The 24,217-nt window shown below is 39.8% G+C and overlaps 1 protein-coding gene across 1 annotated transcript in view; it reads left to right on the top strand.

Annotated features, from left to right (window-relative positions):
• RIN3 (Ras and Rab interactor 3) overlaps window positions 1-24,217 on the top strand; it is a 177,943-nt gene that overhangs the window by 142,934 nt on the left and 10,792 nt on the right. Inside the window, exons 7-8 of the mRNA XM_044659998.1 lie at window positions 6,509-6,817; window positions 18,346-18,477. Of these exons, the coding sequence (XP_044515933.1) occupies window positions 6,509-6,817; window positions 18,346-18,477 (441 nt within the window). The remainder of the gene's footprint in view (window positions 1-6,508; window positions 6,818-18,345; window positions 18,478-24,217) is intronic.

The raw sequence follows: 24,217 nt of genomic DNA, 5'->3' as shown, positions 1-24,217 counted from the left end.
ATATATATATATATGTAATTTTTGGTCAGGCATTCGTTCATGGCCTACTCTTAGTGACCCCATGCACAGCCTGGACAAAGAGATCAGAATGATTTGCCATTTCCTTCAGGAGTGGATCAATGCAAACAGAGGTTAAGTGACTTGTTCAGAGTCATATAGCTACTAAGTATATAAGACCAAATTTGAACTCAGGTCTTCCCGATTCTAGGCTCGGATCTCTATCCATTGAGCCACCTAGCTGCCACCTAGCTGCCATATATGTTTATGTGTGTATGTGTGTGTATGTATAATTTTTTTTTTCATTTTTTTTCCACAGGGTAAGATAATTTCTATGGGTTTTGTTCTGTTAGAGAAGTGTTTGGAATTATTATTTGATTTATTATTTTTAGTTGGTAGGCAAAAAAAATAGTGAAATAATTATTAGAATGATGGCTAAGGATCTTGTGGAAGTATCTAGTTGTGGCATATTATTTTGAGAAGATATTACATCTCGTATATACTATTAAGCATAATATTAGTAGACATATATGGCAGCTACTCATATATAAATATGGCAGCTCGGTGGCTCAGTGTATATATTTATATATGATAATGTTAATATATTTACAAATTTAATGTATTTATAAATTAAATTAAGATATAATTTATAAATATAATATATTTATAATATAAAATATATTGAAATATAATATATGATAGTTAATATATCAGTGTATATATTTCTATATAATAGCATCTTTATATCCATAAATTTATTTATATATTATGTTAATGCATAATATATAAATAAATTAAATTTATAATATGAAGATGAATAATATAATGTATTATATAGCAAATAATTAATAAATTATATAGTGTATTGTATAATATTTAATAAAATGATACCAAATTTATACATGTGTTTCTATGCATGCATACACATATTTGTGTATATACATATATTTATAAGAATATGTATACATATGTATACCTATATATAGTATGTGTATGCATCTATATCTATACACATGATTAAACATGCATGTGTATGGTTTATATATAAACATATAACTATATATAAATGTAAATATATTTATACACCAGTATATGTGCACATATGTATTATATATAATTGATAAGAGCTGGCCTTTATAAATCACTTTAAGTGCAAAGCACTTCATAAATATTATCTCATTTGATCCCCAAAACAACCCTAAGAGGTAGCCATTATTATTATCCTCCTTTTATAGATAAGGAAACCGAGGCATACAGCGGTCAAGTGATTTGCCCAGAATCACACAACTACCAAGTGTCTGAGCTGGGATTTTTAAATTCAGGTCTTCCTGTTTTCAAATCCAGTGCTCTTTTAGCTATCCTGCCTGCCTGCCTAGATGGATTTGAACCTAGGGCGTCTGAACTACTGGAATTAGCCCCAATTCTAGGATCTGGGGAGTTCTATGTGATCAAGGAACCAAGCTTCCAGTATCTGGAAATGGAAAGGAGATAGCATGGGCAGAGGTCTTTCTTCATCTAGCTTTTTCTTTTCTTTTCTTTTCTTTTTTAATTAATTAATTAATTGGTCGATTAGTTTGTTTGTTACATTAATGTTTCCAGGTATCTCTCTTCCTTCCTCCCCTCCTCAAACTAGAGAAGGCATTATTTGACATGGGAGAGTTTAGAGAGTGACATAATCTCCTGTCCTATTCTGCCATCTTCTCCCCAAATAAGACCTAACTTTCTGCTATCACATTCCATTTGGTTTGGTACTTGACAATCCACTTGAAACCAACACATATTGAGTGGTTGTTACTGTTGAGTCATTTTCTCTTTTTGAGTAAAATGAGTGATGATAGCATATCATGGACTTTGAGCTGGAAAGAACTTTAGAGGTCATCTAGTCCAAAATCTTTGTTTTTTATCACTGAAGAAACTGAGCCTGAAAGAGTTTAAATGACATGTCCAAGGTCAAACAGATTTGAACAAAGATTTGAACCCAGGCCCTCAGACTCCAAATCCACCCCTCATTCTACTAGATCATACTGCCTCTGTTTTTTAAAGTGCTTTTCACAATTTACATTTCCTAGTAAATATCAGATCTAGGATCTAAACCCAGGTGTCTCCTGATTCCAGCTCTGGCCACCAATTAATGTCACTCAAGCCAATGATGTCCCCTCTACTCAGGGATGTGCTGATAAATATTTAACAACCAGCTCTCTTGGAGAGGAAATGAATGCACGACATACTTTTAAATTTAATGTGCCTTACTAACATTTTCTCCATCACTTTCTCAAGTCTAGATAACCCACAAAAATAAATTAAGCCCCAATTTTGTACTGTTTGCAAATTTCTAGGGTGTAAGTGCTAATAGTGAAAATTTAACAATTGGTTCTTGAGCAGGTATAAATTAATTCCTATATACTCCCTGCCTACACCAATTTCATGTTTTTGCTCTTCAGTAAAATTGTGAAACTGAATATTGTACTAGATGACAGGTGTCATGAAAAATAATAACAAAATTCATCTGGGCAAGAATACCTAAATTAATTTACTTATTCAGAGCCATACATATCAAACTTCCACAAAAACTATTTTGTAGAACTAGGTTATAGGTGTTATGGACCAACTAATGGACTGACTGATTCTTCAAGGAATCAGTATGTAAAAGGTGATGTAGGGAGATAGTCAGATAGGGGAGTCAGGAAAACCTGAATTCAAATATGACCTCAGATATTTACTAGCTGTGTGACCTGAGGCCAGTCACTTCACCTTATTTGCCTCAGTTTTTTTCATCTGTAAAATGAGCTAGAGAAGGATATGATAAACCACTCCAGTGTCTTTGCCAAGAAAATCCCAAATGGGATCATGAAATTGTTAGACAGGACTGACTAGCAAAGGGAGAGTCAAAGCTTAGGCTGAAGTGTTTACCAGTTTCATATTTCTAGAAGGCTAAACTACTCGTCCATGAGTGTGTTGTGTCTCACAGAAAAGCTGATGAGGGAAAATTCAGAAAAAAAGGAACCATGGGTAAGCACTATGTAGAAGAGCGGCTTGATGTGTCATAGGAGATGATGTCATGACTGGGTCTGGGTGAGGGTTTGTGTTCAGAAAAACAGATAAGTTTCTTTTTTAAAAAATATATTTTATTTTTACCAATTGCCTGTGATAACAATTTTCCACATAAGTTTTCTGAAATTATAAGAGCCAAATTGTCTCCTTCATTCTCTTCCCTTCCTCCTTCCCCTCCAGAAATGCTCAGCGATTCAATCCGGGTTGTACATGTATTATCATTCAAAATATATTTCCATATTGTTGTAAAAGAATAGTTATATGAATCCAAAACCTCAAAATAAAAACCCAAATAAACTAAAGTGAAAATCACATGCTTTGATCTGTATTCCTGACTCTCCCAGTTCTTTCTTTATTATTATTATTATTTTTTAAACCCTTAACTTCTGTGTGTTGGCTCATAGGTGGAAGAGTGGTAAGGGTGGGCAATGGGGGTCAAGTGATTTGCCCAGGGTCACACAGCTGGGAAGTGTCTGAGGCCAGATTCGAACCCAGGACCTCCCATCTCTAGGCCTGGCTCTCAATCCACTGAGCTACCCAGCTGCTCCCCCACCCCCACCCCCCCAGTTCTTTCTCTGGAGGTAAAGAGTATTCTTTGTCCTAAGTCCCTCAGAGTGGTCCTGGATCATTGTGTTGCTGAGTATAAATAGCCTCCACCACTCATAAAGTATTTAATACAGTACAAGGTATACAGTAGGTACTTAATAATTTTTTCCCTTCCTTTTATAGATTAGTAAGCTTTCATGTCACTTACCAAATAGGAGAGAAGTAGGACTAGAGCCTGGACTTCCTGATTTCTTCTCTTTCCTCTGTACCAGCTAAAAACCAAAAATACCTAGAAGAGACAAAGAAAAACTATAATACTCTCTTCATTAAACTGAAGATGTTAATGTTCACGAAACTCAAAACAGCAATTGAGGAATCTCCCTTATTAAATAATACGTATTTACTTGTGTGTATTATTTATATATACTTATGTGTGTGTGTGTGTGTGTATATATATATATATATATATATATATATATATATATATATATATATATGTAGCTAGGTAGCCCAATGGACAAAGTACCAGGTCTGGAGCCATGCAAATCTGGCCTCAGATACTTTCTCACCAGGTGACCCTGGGCAAGTCTCTTAGCCCCAGTTGCCTAGCCCATGACACTCTTCTGTCTTAGACCTGATACTTGGGGAAAAGGTAAAGGCTTAAAATAATAATAATAAATTAGTTCCTGGTGAGAATCGATCAGCCTACAAGGATGTCTACAAGGTATAAGGCAAGACAACTCTTGTTCTCAGAGAACTTACAGTTTACTTGGAGAAGTAAAGCACATGAGAAATTTTTTTAACTTCCAGTTTACTTGGGAAAAGGAGGCATATAAAAATTTTTTTGTAATCCCAAGATGAAGTATATATAATATATTGGGTGCCAAATTACATGGAATGTGAGTTTAGCAGGAGTGTACAGATAGTAAAGACAAAGATAGATAGATAGATAGATAGATAGATAGATAGATAGATAGATAGATAGATAGATAGATAGATAGATAGATAGATTGACAAATAGATAGATTGACAAATAGATTTTTTAAACTCTTACCTGCTGTCTTTTTTTTAATTATATTTTTATTTTTAATATTTTCCCATGGTTACATTTCATGTTTTTTCCCTCTCCCCAAACTCCCCTAACCTCCCTTAGCTGATGAACAATTCCACTAGGTTTTACATTTCTTACCTTCTGTCCTAGAATCAATATTGTGTATTAGTTCCAAGGCAGAAGATTGGTAAGGGCTAGGCAATGGAGGTTAAGTGACTTGCCCAGGGTCACACAGCTAAGAAGAGTCTGAGGTCACATTTGAACCCAGGACCTCCTGTCTCTACGCCTGGCTCTTAATCCACTGAGGCACCCAACTGCTCCCAAGACAAATATTTCTTACAGTAAAATCACAGTGTTTTTGGAATGAAAAGAAAACTTACTGTTCACTACTGGGTCTGTATCCCAAGGAGATCATAGAAAAGGGAAAAGGACCTACTTGTACAAAAATATTTATAGCATCTCTTTTTGTGGTGGCAAAGAATTGGAAAGTGAGGGAATGTCCATCAGTTGGAGAATGGCTGAGCAAATTGTGGCACATGTTGGTAATGGAATACTAGTGTGCTATAAGAGATGATAAGCAAGATGACTTCCGAAAAAGCTGGAAATATCTGCAGGAATGGATGCAGAGGAAAATAAGCAGAACCAGGAGGATACTGTACACAATAATAGCAATATTGAACAATCTATGAAAACTTGGCTACTCTCAGCAATACAGTGATCTGTGACAATCTTGAATGTTATCCACCTGGACCAGAGAAAGATCTGCTGGAGTCATATCTTACATCAGTATATTTACAGTTTTTTGGGGGGATTTTGATTACGTATGAGGGTGTTCTTACAACAATGACCAATATGGAAGTGTGTTTTGCATGACAAGAAAAAAAAAAAAAGAAAGAACTATTGGAGTAGGAATGCAGATGAAAACATATGATCTATCTTTCATTTATTTGGGTATATGTTTTGGTTTTATAAGATTATTTGCTTATCAAAATGAATAATAATGAAATAGATTTGAGTGATAATATAGGTATAACCCAGACTGAATTGCTTGCCAGCTCCAGAAGTGGGGAGGGAAGAAGGGAGAGAGACAATATGGATCATATAACTTTGGAAAACTTATGTAGAAATTTGTTATTAAAATAAAATTTTTTTAAACAATGAAACTAGAATCTCAAGGGGCTGCTTCTTCAAGGCCCTCTACCCTAACTTCAGGTTATCTGTGAATATCTTATCTTGGCCCCATTTTATTTTATGTGACAGAATCAGAGGGCCACAGGCAGCAGGCATTTAGCAAGGTGTGTGGATTAGGAAAAATGAAGGGTGGAGGAAAGAGGTGAGGGAAAGAAAATGAATCATGTAAATGTGGAAAAATATTTTAAAATTAAAATAAATTTTTTAAATGAAATGATTTTTCAAAAAATATCTTTTAAAAAAGGAAAGTACCACCATTAGAAGAATTCTCCATCAAAGAAGCTACAGTTGGCCCCATGTTTGGCAAGCCAGTAGATGTGGACCAACCTTATAAGTTTCTTAGCTTGTGTAGTCTTGACATGAATGTGAAATATCTATTCAAAAGCCCTTTAAAGTTGTTCTTATCTCTCAAGAGTCTGTCAAAAGATGATAAATTATTCTATATCTTAAATATTTGCTGATGTATAATTATTATTCTTTTGTGCTTTAAGCATTTCTTTTTTTTATGAAGAAAATAATAGCTATCTCATTCCTGAAAAAAAAAAAAGGAATGATGAAGAGTTGGGGAGAGGTGGTTCCCCAACTTAGACAAGCATTAAGGAGCAGAGCCTTTGAGGCATGTTTCCTTTTGATCCATTTCCATGTCTTAATCCTTCTCTCCTTTGCTTGCAGAAGCCATTGTGGAATCCGCCTTATATAAATGTGTGCTGAAGCCCCTGAAGGAAGCCATCAATTCACACCTCCAGGAGATCCACAACAAGGATGGGACCCTCCAGCAACTAAAGGGAAATCAATTAGTCATCTTGGCCACCACCACCACTGACCTGGGGGTGACAACCAGTGTGCCAGAAGTGTCCGTCATGGAGAAGATCCTTCACAAGTTCACCAGCATGCACAAGGCCTACTCTCCTGAGAAGAAGATTGCCATCCTGCTCAAGTCCTGCAAGCTCATCTATGACTCCATGGCCTTAGGGAACCCAGGTAGGCAAAACTAGAGATATGGGACTCTTGGCTCAGGAGTGGGTTGGACCAAGTACCTTCTAGGATTCTGGGATTCTGGAACCCCGAAGGACAAGAACAACTGAGTTCTCTAGCATTCCTGTTTCTAGGGTCAGTGCACAGAGGGTGAGTCCTAGGCAAGAGTCAAAAAGAAATGCTGTTGGAGAGGACAGAAGGGGATGGGAAGTACCAAACAAACATGTGAAGGACTCTAGAAATATAGCCAAGCCAACTTCTCCCCTTTCTCCTACCTTTAGGTATGGGGAATGTTCAGAGTCCAACATTGGCCAAGCTGACAATGACCCGACTGTAATAAGAGAGGGTCCAAAATATTGACCCTAGACCTCTTGATGGGCCTGACTTTGCCACAGGCTTGTTATTAACCCCCGGGAATGAGAAAATGTCAGAGGAAGGGAAGAGAAGTAAAGAGAATTGAAGGGCTAAGAGTGTTCCCACTTCTGGAGTGGACTTCCTAAAGAGGTCGAGCTTCTTCCTTTTTTGCCACTGGGCATTGACTCTCATGAAGAAATTTACTGGGCCACATGTCTAAGATCTCTAGACCTTCTATGGGACTTGATGGGAAGAAGGAGTTTGGGTAATTCTAACTAACTTACAGATATGGAAACTGAGATTTAGGTTGATTCAGAGGTCAGGTTTGCTGTGCCCAGACCAGGGTGAGGGCCATTCATGTTCATCCCCACACCAAAGAGAGTTGTAGAAATTGCCCCCAAATCGATGACATAGTCTCCATCCCAGCCACAGGAGCCAGAACAGGTCCCTGAGTAAAAATAGGGGAACTACTTGAGTCACCAGAGACTCTGATAAACAGTCGGCAGACAGAGGCTGCCCTGGTGGCTTTGGGCAAAAGCCTGAGGGGCTGAGCTCAGGATCCCAAATACAGAGTCATCGAATTGAGAGGACTTAAAAGAATTTTACCTGTTCAGCAATAAAGCCCAGAGCCTTCTTGAAGCTTAAAATCAAAAGGAAATAAGAAAAAAGTGCCTCTATCCTCCTCACTTAGGTTTTCTTCAGTCGTTCCCAGCCACAATTTCAGCCTTTTCTAAACTCTTATATAACCTAGATTGAGGTCTGTGTTTGATTTCAATAATATAATCTCTCAGGGACAGCTGGGTAGCTCAGTGGATTGAGAGCCAGACCTAGAGATGGGAGGTCTTAGGTTCAAATTTGGCCCCAGACACTTCCTACCTCTGTGATCCTGGGCAAGTCATTTGACCCCCATTGCCTACCCTTACCACTTTTCTGCCTTGGAGCCAATACACAGTATTGACTCCAAGATGGAAGGTAAGGGTTTAAAAAATAATAATAATAATATAATTTCTCGTGGGCCTTTAGACATATTGCATTGTGTCTGATCCCTTCTGTTAGACTTTAAACTCCTGCAGGGCAGAGTCCATGTATTATATTTTTCCTTTCACATCCCTCACTGCACATAGCACACCATAGGAACTTGATATGGACTTTAATAAATGAAGATGGAATTAACCTAGGAACTCTTTTTTTTTTTTTTTAACCTTTTCCTTCTGTCTTAATATCAATTCTAAGGCAGAAGAGCAGTAGGGGCTAGGCAATGGGGGCTTAAAGGACTTGCCCAGGGACACAGTGTTAGAAAGCATCTGGGGCCAGATTTAAACCCAGGATCTCCCATCTCCGGGCTCTATCCACTGAGCCATCCAGTTGCTTTTTAATTTCCTTTCGCTAATGAATGAATGGGAAGCCTTAATTTCCTTTTTCAAGAGTGATCACTTCATCTTTTTCCTTGTGAAGTTGCTAATTTTATGTGCTGATAAACATTCTGGGGAGTCCATAGGTTTCTCCAGACTACCAAAAAGGTCCAAGACACAAAAAAGGGTTAAGAATTCCCATTCTGAACCCTTGCCCAACTCTAAATTCTATGACTATGCCCACTGCTGCACACATACCCATCAACCCTTCATCTTGGCCCTGACCAGTCAGTAACATCACATAAATATACCTGGTTTCCATTCTCTGGCAATAGGGCCCTTGGCTTTTGGCAGCATCCATTTGTGGTTTCTTGAAGTCATTTGTTCCCAGAGACTAAGGAATTATAATAAAGTGGTAAATCACCTTGTTTATTTGCCAGTGGCAGCTTTTTCAAGGAATCTAATACTTTCCAGCGAGATCATGTCCAATCAAAGAGAATTTCATAAATATAAATAACACAGCTCCATCCTGCCAAAAGGTTGTCTTACCTAATAGCCTCTAAAACTCGGCAATCAGTATTTTTGAGCATGTAATAAATCACTCTAAAATGCCCATTTGATACAATCAAGAGATAGCTCCATTTTGTTGGGCAAAGATGAGGTCTGATTAGCATTACATCCAGAGAATCAAACTCAGGTTATTTTCCTTTCTCCACGTTAGGCTTCAAGTGGGTCACCCCACATCTAGATGCCTCCATTTCTCTAAAGCTTAGCCAACAGAGTTCCATAGTGCCACCGCTATTATAGAGAAATTGAAGGTCAGAAAATAGTGACCTAAACTAGTTTATATCACCAATAACTAATAGAATCAGTGCGAGAACCCAGGTCTTCTGAGTCTCTGAAATCCAGAGAAATCTCCCCACTATATGTTATGGTTCTCTTTTGGACATAAAGGCTTTTTTTTTTTTTTTTTTTTTTTGCTTGAGTGATAATCATAGATCATTTTCTATAGTGCCTTAAAATTTATAAAACCTTTTGCTCATGACACTACCATGAGGTAGGTAGTACCTTTACAGTTGAAGAAACTGAGCCTCAAAGATGTAATTTGCATATTAATAATTAGTGTTTATAAAGTACTTTATTGAGATTCACAAAGAACTTTACAAATTAAGAAACTGAGGCAGGCAGCGCTTAAGTGATTATCTTGCCCAAGTTACATGGATAGGAAGAATCTAAGGCTGGATTTCAACTCAAATCTTTCTGATTCCCACTTCAGCTTTCTCTGTTCTTTGCACTACCCAGCTCATCACACTTCTATAAACTAATGGAACCAGTGTTTAAACTCACAACTCACAACAGATGAATCCTTTAATCAATTGAGTTAGTTTTAAATATGACCCAATGCCTTGTAGGGACCCAAAAGCAAGGAAAGACAATGACTCACGAGAGACCAAGAGAGCCTGAGGCTATCAAGAAATATAAAATAGCACAGAACTTTCCATGGCCTGCCACAGAACCCAGCTATTTTGGTGGAGCTTGGCCAGCCTTGGCCACAAAGAAATTTTCACTGAGGGTCAGATAGGGGAAGTGGGATCTTCATAACTCAAATAGCTTTTTTCGTAATTCTTTCTTTGGGTTATGAAAATATGCAGTCAAGGTCAAGTGTGTTATGTTTTTTTGTTTTTTTTTTTTAGTTCCTCGGTGCCTTGTTGATAGCAGGTATTTCCTACGTGCTTGTTGGCTTGACTTAAGATTCTATTGAATTGGATACTTCTTTCCTATATCCCTTTGACTTATAACTTAGGGCTCTGCATGCTCTATAAGAGGAATCTGGGCCAATGGTCAGGAGATCCAAGCTCCAACCCCAGTTCTGCCATGTGCATATGAGTTACTTCATCCTCAAGTGAATCACTTCAGAATCTCAGAATTGGAAAGAGACTCAGAAACCAAATTATTCCTCAATTTCTGTGGAGGAATCTTCCTTACAACAGCTTCTACTTGAAGGCCTCTAGTGATGGAGAACCTCTTACACTCAAGGCAGCCCTTTCGGATAGTTGGGGTTTTTTTTAACTCTTACTTTTTTAAAACTCTTACTTTCTATCTAACAACTCTAAGACAGAAGACAAGGGCTAGGCAATCGAGGTTAAGTGACTTCCCAGGGTCCCATAGCTAAGAAGTGTCTGAGGCCAGGCATGTACCCACGTCCTTGTGACTCCAGGCCTGGTGCTCTATCCCTTGAGTGGCTTAGTTGTCCCCGTCTAATTCTCATTGTCAGAAACTTTCCTGGGCTTCAGTTTCCTCTTCTATAAAACCTGAGGGCTGGACAAACAGAGAAGATCCCAGTGAATTGTTGGAAAAGTCTTCTTCACGTTAAGCTAAATCTTGGGCCTCTACAGCATGGTGGCTGCTGGAGTGAGAAGACTAGAAATCGTATAGCCTAATCAACAGGTGAATACAGCGATCCTTCACCTATCAAGTTCCAGAGACCCCCCCTTCAGCCCCCCATCCCCCACCCCGCAACGGGTGAAAAACCACAAAGTAGCGGCTTTACACTTATTTTGTTATTTATATATATATTTTAAGGCTTATAAACCCTTCCCACTCTCCTATGAACCTTCTCCATGCTCTTGAAAGCCAATGAGCCAATCAGCACCCAGGATACTGAACACAGCGCTGTGATTGGTCGCCTTTCATTCCATCAGCCAATAGTGTGCCGTGATAAGTGTAACTGCGGTACAGAATTAGATTTTTTTTTTTAAATCTGCCATACAGTGAACCGCCATTTAGCGAGGAAAGACTGTAACTAGGGGAGAGTTAGGCTGGAGAAGACACGCCTTAAGGTGCTTCTTCCCAATGTGGAAGAGACAGTCCATGTCTAATGCATCTCATTTCAAACAGGCACCCTCTAACCCTCCACCATTTCCGATTTCATGACTGAGGAGCCCCTGCGTCTGATTGCTTCACTTCTGCTTTGGTACGGCTGAGCATCTGTGGAGAAAATTATGTAACTGAGCTCATTTCAGCTACTACAAATTTGTATTACATAACCTCGGTTGGGCCTCCTTTTGGGAGCACCCCTAACCATGTTTTTGTCCTTGGTGAATCCTTACTTTACTCCCAACATTTGTTCCAAACCTTCTCTCCTCTCTCTCCTTTACTCCCAGGATCCCTTACACTTACTGCAAGTAGGAGTACTTAGCCTGAGAAGACAGAGACCCTCTGAAATGAGCTCCGTTATCCTCCTTTCTTTCTTCAGAATCTCTCAGTACTATTTCCTCCTTTTCTCTGGTTTCTTTAAAGCTAATTTCTCTACCTGACCCTTTGATAACATTTCTTCAGCATTCATTCCTCCAGCTCCCCCATACTTTTTTTTTTAAACCCTTAACTTCTATGTATTGGTTCCTAGGTGGAAGAGTAGTAAGGGTGGGCAATGGGGGTCAAGTGACTTGCCCAAGGTCACACAGCTGGGAAGTGTCTGATGCTGGATTTGAACCTAGGACCTCCTGTCTCTAGACCTAGTTCTCAATCCACTGAGCTACCCAGCTGCCCCCTCCCCCATACTTTTTATTTTTTATTATTTTTTTTTAAACCTTTACCTTCTATCTTATCAATACTGTACATTGGTTACAAGGCAGAAGAGGGGTAAGGGTTAGGCAATGGGGGTTAAGTGACTTGCCCAGAGTCACACAGCTAGGACATGCCTGAGGCCAAATTTGAACCTGGGACTTCCTAGATCCAGGCCTGGCTCTTTATCACTGAGCCACCTAGCTGCCCCCTCCCATACTTTTTCAATCTCTTCCTTTTTAATTCCTCAGAGACCCCCTAATATGCTCAAGTCTCTCTAATCCTGAAAAAAAAAAAGCCTTTTCTTAAACTCTTCTGCACCATATGGTCATTTCTCTACTCCCTTAAACTTACTGAAAAAGTTTTCTATTTGTAACTAGAATTTCCTCACTACCCACTTTTTCTTTGTAACCTGGTTTCTAACCCTTCTGCTCGACTGAAACGGCTTTGGCAAAGATCAGCAATCCACCGACAAATCCAACAGCCTTGATTCTGTCCTTATTCTCTTTTTTTTCTCCCTTCACCTTCTGACATAGCTGAACCCCCTCACTGGATTCTCTCTCCTCCCTTAACTTTATCTTGGTTCTCCACCTATCCCTCTAAAAGTTCCTTTTCTCTTTCCTCCTCTGATGCCTATGTGTGTGTCCGTTAAGGGTCATTCCTCTCTGTTAATATTCTCCACTGTAGAAATCTCATTCACTCTCACAATTTCAACTACTTCTTCTAGACAGACTTCTATACTGTATTTCTATTCCTGATCTGTCTTCTGAATGCCAGCTCTGCATCTCCAGCTGCCATTAGGACATCTCCGCCTGGTTGTGCCATCACCACCTCAGACTCAATGCGTACAAAATCAAGTTTATTGTCTTTCCCTCTAAATATATTTTTCCTTCTGTCTTTCCTGTTTCTGTTGGTGGCACCAACATCCATCCTGTCTCCCATCTTGGAAACCTTGGGGTTGTAAGACTAAAAATGAATGTACAATACTCCTCGTATTCTATTTTTATAAGATTTATTTATAACCACTAGAAGTAAGGGAATAAAAAAAAGTACGAGTACACAGATATATAAAGTACATTGTATTGGTGAAATACTCCATAAATGTAAAGTCCTTAAATTATTTTCCCAAACAAACTGGCTTCCCTTGCCCAGGTCTTCTCTCCAAGGACCCTTTGGTGGATTTGTTCAGCTAACTGATAGCAGAGGTACATCTGTGGTAGTGGCTTCCCTCTCCTCTCCTCTGCACAGGCTGTACATGCCTAATTATTTATATATTATCTCTCCCCTAGGAACACAGGCTGCTCCTGGCAGGGGCTGTGAGTTTGTCTTATTTTCTCTCCCCCAGGGCCTGGCAAATCATAAATACTTTATCAAGTCTTTTTTCCCCTCTTAAGCCCTTACCTTCCACCTTAGAATCAATACTGAGTATTGGTTCCGAGGCAGAAAAGTAGCAAGAGCTAGGCAATTGGAGTTAAGTGACTTGCCCAGGGTCACACAGCTGGGAAGGGTCTGAAGCCAGATTTAAACCCAGGTCCTCCCAGCTCCAGAACTGGTACTCTATCTACTATGCTACTTAGTGTCCCCACTTTAAATTCTTTTTTATATATATATATATCCTTATCTTCTTGCTTAGAATCAATACTGAGTATTGGTTCCATGGCAGAAGAGCGATAAGAGATAGGGGCAATGGGGGTTAAGTGACTTGCCCAGGGTCACATAGCTGGGAAGTGTCTGAGATCAGATTTGAACCCAGGACCTCCCAACTTCAGGTCGTCTGCTCTATTTGCTACCTAGCTTCCCCACTTAATAAATTCTTGCTAATTGATTAAGATACATAGAGTACAGGCCCAGCACATCCTGACTTTGGACTGCTGACTCTTTTCCAGGTCAACTCTACCTTACACGATCCTTCTTATGGGAATTTTTTCAATCCACAAAGTATTCATAAATACTGCAGGCTAGCTCTTTAAAATTTGATCAGCTTCAGTCATGGCAAACAGGCATAACTTTGCAAAGTTAGGAAAGCAAAAAGACTCTGGAAATCCAGAGTGGACCACCCCCACGTCAGCCGCTACATCCAGAATTATATCATCTGAGACCTGAGAAAAAGGAAATCTTGAGTATCTCATCGTCTCACATCGTGCCTTACCCTGTGCATAGCTGTTATCCGTCTGAAGAGCTCGAGGGGTAAAAGAAAGGATAATATAGTCTTTGGCATACTAAAAAGTCATGAGCTCCATCTTCCAAAATCATAAATCTAAAGTTTCCTTGGGAAGGAACCTCAGAGGCCAGTCTAACTCCCTCATCTTAGTATGAGGAAACTGAAGATCAAAGATAAATGACTTATCCAAAGTTTCACAGGTTGTAAGAATCAAAGGGCAGCTGGGGTGGCTCATGGACAGAGCACTGGGCTTGGAATAAGGAAAACTCATCTTCATGAACTCAAATCCATCCTCAGACACTTACTAACTTTGTGATCTTGGACAAGTCACTTAACTGTTTGCCTCAGTTTCCTCATCTGTAAAATGAACTGGAAAAGTAAATGACAAACCACTCTAGTATCTTTGCTGAGAAAACCCCAAATGGAATCCCAAAGAATCAGACATGACTGAAAAACAACCAAACATGAATTAAAGGCAGGATTTGAGGACCCACTTCTTTTTCCATAGTATCACACGTTCATTCAAATTATTCATTCACTTCTATCAGAACATCACTCAAACAAGTAGAGGGGTATATGAAAATTTCTCCTCATCATGGGACTTTGAGCAAGGCACTAGATTTCTCTGGCCTTCGTTTCCTCATGTGTAAAGAGAGGGGAATGGCTCTGGAAGATCTCTATAATTTCTTCCAGCTCTGAAATTCTGTGTTCGATGTTCTACTAAGGTCCCTTCCTATTCCAACATCTGTATTCTAAGGTTCCTATAATTCTGTGTTCTGTTGGCCCTTCCAGTTCTAAAATTCTCTATTCTGTGTTTTCACATTCTGTGCAAAATACTTTAAAATGTTTAGATATTACTGCTCAAAAGAGTAAACTCCCAGCTGTTTAGAGGTGTGCTTAGACAGCTCAGTGATTTTCAGATTTTCAGAATTTCAGAATGCCAAGATCAGGGCTCCATCCTCTTTGTCTCTGTTTAGTCATTTTTTATTATTTCAGACTCTTTGGGACTCCTCTTAGGGTTTTCTTGGCAAAGATGCTAGAGGAGTTTGCCATTTCCTTCTCTAGCTCATTTTACAGATGAAAGAAACTGAGGCAAACAGAATTAAGTCACTTACCCAGGACCACATAGCCAATAAGTGTCAGAAGCCAGAGTTGAACTCGGATCTTCCTGTCTCTAAGCCTAGCACTCTATCCACTGTGCCAGCTAGTTGCCCTCCCTCCTCTTCCATTAATAATAATACTGTATATCTCAATAACATTATTAACCTCATAGATTATTTGCACACCTATTTTCTTCATAAATACCCTCTGAGTAAGTTCTTGAAAATAATATGATCTCTATTTTATCACCATCAACATTTATTGCACTGCTACTATGGACAGGCACTATGGTTAGGTATCTGAGGATACCCAGACTTATTTCTTACCTTCAAGGTATTTAACAATCTAGTTTGAGACAGGATTTGCATATTGAGTGAAAAATAAGGACACAAAGTGACAATGATATGTGCCAAATGGATGGTACAGATAAAAAATGACACTGGAGTTCAGATAAGGGAGAAATGAGTAAGGGGCACCCAGTCTGCTGGCTCCCTGTCTCTCCTGTGGCCAGGGAGGAGAGGACAGAGCGTCAATCCTCTTTCCCCTCAATTCTTACCCTGGCTTGGGAAATCCTGGTTTTAAGGAATGGAATGGAATGAATCAAAGCCAGAGATCCAATCTTGGCCACCCCTGTAGAGCTGGCATCCCAGAGAACAAAATAATTCAGCTGGTACATCTTCCTTGGTAAATTTTTCACATAACACCCAGAAATTTTGTGTCTGTGAAAATATTAAAAATTCAACTGGATCTAAAGCAGTATATGAGTTATAGGGGCATACCGCATGGAATCAAAATGAGTTTTCTATCTGAGCTTTCCTTATTGCCAGTCTCATACATTTTTTCAAAATTTGGGTTAATGTAAAAAAATCCCCTACGTGCCAGAGCTCAAGTAATTAAACCAAGTCTATCCAAAACGACTCCTGGGAGAGAGGCCGTGTGTGACACTGCCTTTGAAGTCATAAGACTTGGATTCATATCCTGACTTGGCAATTGACTGACCTCTCCTTACTTACCACCTTGAATAAGCTACTTGATCTCTCTAGACCTTGATTTCCCGATCAATCAAATAAGAAGGTTATATGGGAGAATCCCTAAGGTCTCTTTCAACTCTTAATACATATGATCTTTCCCTAATTATGAGTTACAAGGTTTATAACAAAGCCTTCTGGGTAATAGTGCTTAATCAGCTTTTACAGATAGGACAGAGAAAGATGATTATTCAGCTGGAAAGAGATGGCTCACTGCATCCAGGAAAACCCAGAAAGAGCCTCCCTCTCCCCAAATCCCTCAAGTCACTCAAGAAGGAGTTAGATATGGTGAGAACTATTCTTCCCCAAGATTCCAAAACTCTTTCTTTTTTAGACCCTTACCTTCTATCTTGGAATCAGTACCAAGTATTGGTTCCAAGGCAGAAGAGAGGTATGGGCTTGGCCATTGGAGTTGTGATCTGCCCAGGGTCACACAGTTAGGAAGTATCTGAGGCCAGATTTGAACCCAGGATATCCCATCTCTAGTTCTGGATCTCAATCCACTGAGTCACCTGCCTGCCCTGTTCTAATCCATTATTGAATGTTGCTGAAAGGATCATAGAATTTTAGAATCAGAAGGAACCTTAAAGACCACCAAATGCAGCCCTCATTTAAAAAATGGTGAAATTTGGGCTCTGAGTTTAAATGATTTCCCATAATGAATAAAAAGGCTGGTATTCAAAATCCAGGGCTAATGCCTCTAAGCCCAGTGCTTGTTCCTTAGGCTATTTTTGCCTCCAATAATATGGGGCTGATCTTGGCAAAACTAATTAATGCAACAAGCAATTACTAAACACTTAGTTGCAGAGCCCTGTGCTATGTGGTCTAGATGTATAAAAACATGGTCCAGAGAGAGAGAGAGAGAGAGAGAAAGAGAGTCATTCATGACTTACTGTGTGCCAGGCACTGTGCTCAGCTTAGAAATAATAAGTACAAGCCATCAAGAGGAGTTCTACCCTCGGGAGGCTTACATTTTGATGGAGGAAGACAAGCATAAAGGAGAGCTGGAAGGAATGGGTAAGAGTGTACCTAGGGGAGGAGAAAGAATGGAAGGAGAGGACCCAGCAGGAGTATGCTGGAGCAACTTTGTGCTGGCTGAGAGAGCTGATTGTTAAATTTTCAGTGTGAGCATATACAGTTCAAAAAATGGACACACACTACAAATTGGATTTGATTTATTGTTTTGTTGATTGTCTAGACTAAAGAAAATGATGGCAAAAAATGTTAATAAAAATTAAAATTAAAAGTATATTGCAGGGGGCAGCTAGGCAGCTCAGTGGATTGAGAGCCAGGTCTAAGAGATGGGAGGTCCTGGGTTCAAATGTGTCCTCAGACACTTCCTTGCTGGGTGACCCTGGGCAAGTCACTTAATGCCCACTGCCTAGCTCTCACCACTCTTCTGGCTTGGAACCAATATGCAGTATTGATTCTAGGGCAGAAGGTAAAAGTTTAAAAAAAAAGTATGTCATACATTTAGGTGGAAAGTTGGTTGTTAAACATTTATTCCTGCTTATAGTTCTGGATCCCTGTAAGAAGAGATTAATATCTAGGGGCAGGGGGTCACGGGGGGAGAGGGGAATGTGGAGAAAACCAGAGATGAAATCCAAGTTCTTGATGGATAGAAAGTATTGAAGAGTAGGATCATGGTGAGGAAACCCAGTAGAAAATTTGCTTACAATCTGTTTATAGTCCTTCCCTTACTATATTCCAGAACACTTTCTTCCCCCTAGAGTTCCCCCTCCCCAATCCCATTCCCAGACTCCTGGGTTTTCTTGCTCTTCTGGGTCTTTGCATTTGAAGACCCACTTCCCATCCACTTGGAATCTTAACCCAATTAGATGCTATTAAATTAAGTGTGGAGGTCTTCTGGTGAATAAGTGGTTCTGACCCACCAGAGGGCATGTGGCTACTTTTCCAGAAGTGGATAAGCTAGACAGAGACAACTTTTCACCACTGCTTACTTCCTCTGCCCAGGGAAACCCTATGGAGCCGATGACTTTCTCCCAGTCCTCATGTACGTCCTAGCCCGAAGCAACCTGACAGAAATGCTTCTTAATGTTGAATACATGATGGAACTCATGGACCCAGCCCTGCAGCTAGGGGAAGGTAAGCAATAAAGGTTCTGTTTTCCAAGGAGCCATTCTATCATATGCATATACACACAGACTGATGGGAAGGGGCAAGGGAGTAGGAGGCATGGATCATCTAGTAAAATTCCCTCATTGTAAAAAGGAGGAGGGGGCAGCTGGGTGGCTCAGTGGATGGAGAGTTAGACCTAGAGATGGGAAATCCTGGGTTCAAATGTGGCCTCAGACACTTCCCAGCTGTGTGACCCTGGACGAGTCACTTAACCCCCCTTGCCTAGCCCTTACCACTCTTCTGCTTTGGAACCAATACATAGTATTGATTCTAAGATGGGAGTTAAAGGTTTAAAAAATAATAATAAAATTAAAAAGGAGGAAACTCATAGAAGTGTGGGTTTTGAAGTGTTGTGGCTGGGGGAACTGCATACCCCAGCATGCCCCCTCACTTCCTAGCATGGTCTTGAATTGGACCAATCCTGTGCTAGGGAGGGGCCACGCCCCCTCCCTGCTTCCAGGCGAGGGATTGGCCTATATAAGGACCAATCCTGCGCCAAGGAGGGAACTGAATTGGAGGAGATTCAGAGTTGCCTGGGAGTTAGTTAATTTCAACTGAGGGAAACTCTGGTTGTTTTCTCTTTAATAAAGTGATCAAAGGGGTAGAGTTTTTCTTTTAACAATCCTCATTTCAGAAGGCATGTCATTTACCCAAAGTCACATAGCTTATAAGTGATAAAATCAAGGCTCAAAACTAGCTCCTTTAGTCATCAAATCCAGTTTTTCCATGATGCTACACTGCTTTGATATATAGGACAGAAGGAATCATTTGGAGAAGCAGGGCTAAAAAATAACAGGGAGGGAAAAAAGAAAAAGAATGAGGAGACATTGAGGTGGCACAGTGGAAAGAGAATTAAACTTGGCCTCAGATACTTCCTGTGTGACCTTGGATAAGTCATTTAACCTTGATTTCCTAGTCCTTGCCCTTCTGTCTTAGAGTTGTTACTAAAGCAGAAAGTAGGGGGGGGGTTGGGGGGGGTTGAGGAGGGGGATTACCCTTACCTTCCATCATAGAATTAATACAGTATATTGGTTCTAAGTCAGAAGAGTGGTAAGGGCTAGGCAATGGGGGTTAAGTAACTTGCCCAGGGTCACACAGCTAGGAAGTATCTGTGGTCAGATTTGAACTCAGATCCTACTGACTCCAGGCCTTCTGCTCTATCTATTGTGCTACCAAAAGTATGGATTTAAAGACTATGAGGATTCATTCAACAAGTATTTATTCATTCAACTGGACCAAGAGGATTCATTCAATAAACATTCATTCTATAATAGTAGATTACATCTCTAGAATATTTTTGAAGTTTACAAAGTGCTTTCTTCTAAATAACTCTATGAAGTAGATAGGATAAGTATTATATTCCCATTTTACAGCTAAAACTACTGAGATTTCTTAAGATTTTACAATTGAAAGCCAAGTGTCTTGACTCCCTATATAGCCCGGGGGAGTCTTTAATTATAAATAAGTCATGATGGCTGCCCTCAAAGAACTTATAATCTTTTAAGTATTAGATAGAAAGTAGTAGTATCAGATTCAAATTTAAACCAGGTCCCTCATCTATACATAAGGATGCTCATGAACAACATATTAACTTTGCCTTAAAATGTAATGTTGTCTATGTTTAATTATATTTTTATTTATTCTAGTCTATTCATATTTCCCAATTACATTTTAATCTGGTTCTCTTGAGTTTTTGGACTCTCTCAGTGAGATGTATGTTTTAATAGGTTGTACCAAACTGTACCAAACCAGTGGCCCCTGAGTCAAAGTCTATGCCAGAGATATAGCTACAAGAATGGGCCTTGTCATAAATAGTGTGTCTGTCACCCAAGGACCAGCCTAGATGAAAGATGGCGGCCAGGGGTAGATAAAGAGAGGGAGGAGGATAGTTAGCATTTGTAGAGTGCCATCTATGGGCCAGGCACTGGGATATCATGTGTGGCATGTGACCCATGGGCTAAGTGTTTGACATTTGGGCTTCAAGACAGTCATGGCCCCCCCTCCAGTGCTCTACAGAGGGTACTTAGCCTGGTATTTTGGGGGGCAGCTAAGTTGCTCAGTGGATAGAGTGTCGGGCCTGGGAGTGAGGAAAACTCATCTTCCTGAGTTCAAATTTTAACCCTATTTGCCTCAGTTTCCTCATCTATAAAATGAGCCAGAGAAAGAAATGGAAAACCATTCCATTAACTTTGCCAAGAAAACTCCAAATGGGGTCACCAAGTGTTGGGTGTGATTGAAAAACATTTAAACGACAACAAATTCTAAAGGTTAGACTAAAAGTGACAGCATGGGGTTTTGGGGACCTTCCATTTTCCTTCCCCTCCATTCCTTAGTCCTTTCCTCTTTGGAGCCAAAGCTCTTTGGCACCACCTTCAGACAGAACATTGGGCTTCTAGCTTTCTATTGCTAATAGCAGAACCAAGCAATCTATTATGGGAAAGCAGGATTACCCTTCTAATGTTTTTCCTTTTAAGGGACCACATTTCTGACTCCCTTTAGCTGAAAATCTTTACAGGGTACATAGCAAGCACTATATCAGTGCTTTCTGATCAACCAATTGATTGATGCCCCCCCCCCAATTTCTCAGGGCATTTCTTCCCCTGCTCTTCCCTTATAATCATAGTTACTTATATTTGTTATTTACCTCCGATTACATTGTTGGTAGGGGCAGCTAGGTCCTGCAGTGGATAGAATATTGATCTTGGAGTCAAGAAAGCTCATCCTCCTGAATTAAAATGTATGACCTTGGGCAGGTCCTGTAATCTCTCTGCCACAGTTTCCTCATCTGTAAAATAGGGATAATAATAGTACCTACCTCCTAGAGTTGTTGCAAGTATCAAATGGGATATTCATAAAGCACTTAACACAGTGCTTGGCACATAGTGGGTATTACATAAATACTATTAGTGTTATTCTATTTATCACCTAGTAACCATCTTTCATCTAGTTCAGTCCTAAATAGGTCTGTCAGACCCACTCTCTATTACCAAAACTATTCTTTCAGCTCTTTTAGGTTGGTACAACCTACTAGAACATGTCATTTGGTTGTTTTTCAGTCATGTCTGACATTTTGTGACCTTTTTTGGAGTTTTCCAGGCAAAGATGCTAGAGTGGTTCCCATTTTCCTTCTCCAGCTCATTTTACAGATGAGGAAACTGAAGCAAATGGGATTAAGTGATTTACTCAGGATCACACAGCTAGTGTCTGAGACCAGATTTGAACTCGAGAAGACTCATCTTCCTGACTCCAGGTGGAGTACTCCATCCACCGTGCCGCCTCGCCGCCATATTAGAGCAAATACTTCCCTGAAATGGGCCAGAGTCACCTCCACATGACAGTGAGGCATCGGATAAGGAGGACTTTAGTAGGGGATGAGTCTGTTACCTAAACCCTCTTTTAAGCTGCTGCTATTTTCAGCCTGTACCATTTATCAGGATATACAATTCTAATATGGTATTTCTTATGTTCTTAACAGATCAAGGGAATGCATTAGAAATGAGGGCATTTGCCATCACTTTATAACCTTGGACTTATAGCATCAGCCATAGTGTGGTATAATCAAAAAGGGACAGGTTTTGAAGTCTCTCCCTCAGGTATTTTATATTCCAACTGGAGAAACAGAGTCTCCATAAACAAGTAAATACAAAATAAATACAAGGTAGTTTGGGGAGGTAGCTCTAGAAGCTGAGAGGGCCAGGGAAGACTTCATGGAAGGTGAGTTGATCTTTGAAGGAAGTCAGAGATTCCAAGGCATGGGAGACTACCAATACAAAGGCACATAGATGAAATATGGAATCGTGTGTCAAAGGGACAGCAGGCAGTCCAATCTGGCTGGAATATAGAATGCTTTGGGATGAGTGTATCTTATGAGTCTGGAAAGGTAAGCTGGCAAATTATGAAGGTTTTTAATGTTAAACAGAGTAACCTACGTTCTATTTCAGGGGCAGTAGGGAGCCACTGGCAGTTTTTGGGTACCGGTAGCATGGCCAATACAATGGAATAGGAAGTTGTGTGTCCCCAGTGGTTAGTCTGAAAAAATGCTTATCTTCTCAAATGAGTAATTATTTACTGCTCCTTCAACAGACACAACAGGCATGTGAAGTCAGTCCCCTCTCCATACCTCCAGAATAGAGGAAGTACCAAATGTCCTCTAAAGTCTTCCTCTGATGTCTTGAGCCATGGAGGTCACCCTGGGTCCTCAAAGGCTATTCTAGTGGAGTATAAACTCTACCAAGCCCTACCAAGAGATAAGGCAAGGAGAGGCTTCTAAGGCAAACCCTATGATAGACTGACTCCATGAATATCTCTGTAAAGAGCCCGACTTAGTTTAGGGAAGATGATTAATCTAAAGGGTTCCTTTGATCTGTTAATTAAGATCCAAGTTCTTTAGAACTTGGAAAGACCTATGATTTTATTGCTACAGGGTGGTAATTTTTTCTTTATTATTTTATTTTTCCCAATTATATACAAAAAATAATTTTAGGGGGCAGCTGGGTAGCTCAGTGGATTGAGAATCAGGTCTAGAGACTGGAGGTCCTGGGTTCAAATCTGGCCTCAGACACTTCCCAGCTGTGTGACCCTGGGCAAGTCACTTAACCCCTATTGCCTACCCTTACCACTCTTCTGCCTTGGAGCCAATACATAGAAGTTAAGGGTTTAAAATAAAAAAAAATAAAAAAATAATAATTTTAACATTTATTTTTAAATTTTTGAGTTCTGAATTCTTTCCATCCCCCTCTCACTGAGAAAAAGGAATTTGATATAGGTTATACATGTACATTCATGCAAAACATATTTCCATATTAGTCATGTTGTAAAGGAAGACGCAGACCAAAGACATGAGGGGGGAAAAAAGAGGAAGACACAGAGCAAAGACATGGAAAAAAAAAAACCAAAGTAAAAAATAGTATGCTTTGATGTGCATTCAGACTCCATTAGTTCTTTCTCTGGAGGTGGATATTATTTTTCATCATAAGTCCTTCAGACTTGGCTTGCATCATTGTATTGCTGAGAATAACTAAGTTGAGTAGTAAAAATTTCAGCCACAATTCTCAGATCCTTTCTGCCAAATAGAAGAGTTGTCATCAGCATTTATTGTTTATAAAGGTTAGACCTGTGCTCTCTATCAATCAAAGGAGGACCCCCATTTACAAAATCACAGATCTTAGAAATATTGAAATATAGATACCAAAAGGAAAGAAAATCAAATAAACATTTATTAAGACCCTACTGTATGCCAGATCCTCTTTTGAGGTATAGAGATAAAAATCCTAACCCTTGAGAAGCTTACAATCTAGTAGGGAAAACAACATGTAACAGGTGATCTGGAGAAACACCCTGGTCTTTTCCTCATAGAAATATAGATAGATAGCCTTTGGCTGTTTGGAGAGATGCCCCAGATCACTCCTATTACAAACATGTACCCATTTAAATTAATAACATGTAATTTGGTTGTGTTGGGAAGAGGGGAAGAAATACTGGAGTGGGAGTGGAGAGCAGAGATCAGGCAAAGCCTCATGTAGAGAGTAACCCTTGGGGGGCAGCTGTGTGGCTCAGTGGATTAAGAGCCAGGCCTAGAGATGGGAGGTCCTGGGTTCAAATCTGGCCTCCGACACTTCCTAGCTGTGTGACTCTGGGCAAGTCACTTAACCCCCATTGCCTAGCCCTTACCACTCTTCTGCCTTAGAGCCAATACACAGTATTGACT

The sequence above is a fragment of the Gracilinanus agilis genome, chromosome 2 (genome assembly GCF_016433145.1).
Source record: "Gracilinanus agilis isolate LMUSP501 chromosome 2, AgileGrace, whole genome shotgun sequence".
Taxonomy (NCBI): domain Eukaryota; kingdom Metazoa; phylum Chordata; class Mammalia; order Didelphimorphia; family Didelphidae; genus Gracilinanus; species Gracilinanus agilis.
Note: the sequence above shows the minus strand (reverse complement) of the source record. Positions and strands in the feature narration are given on the sequence as shown.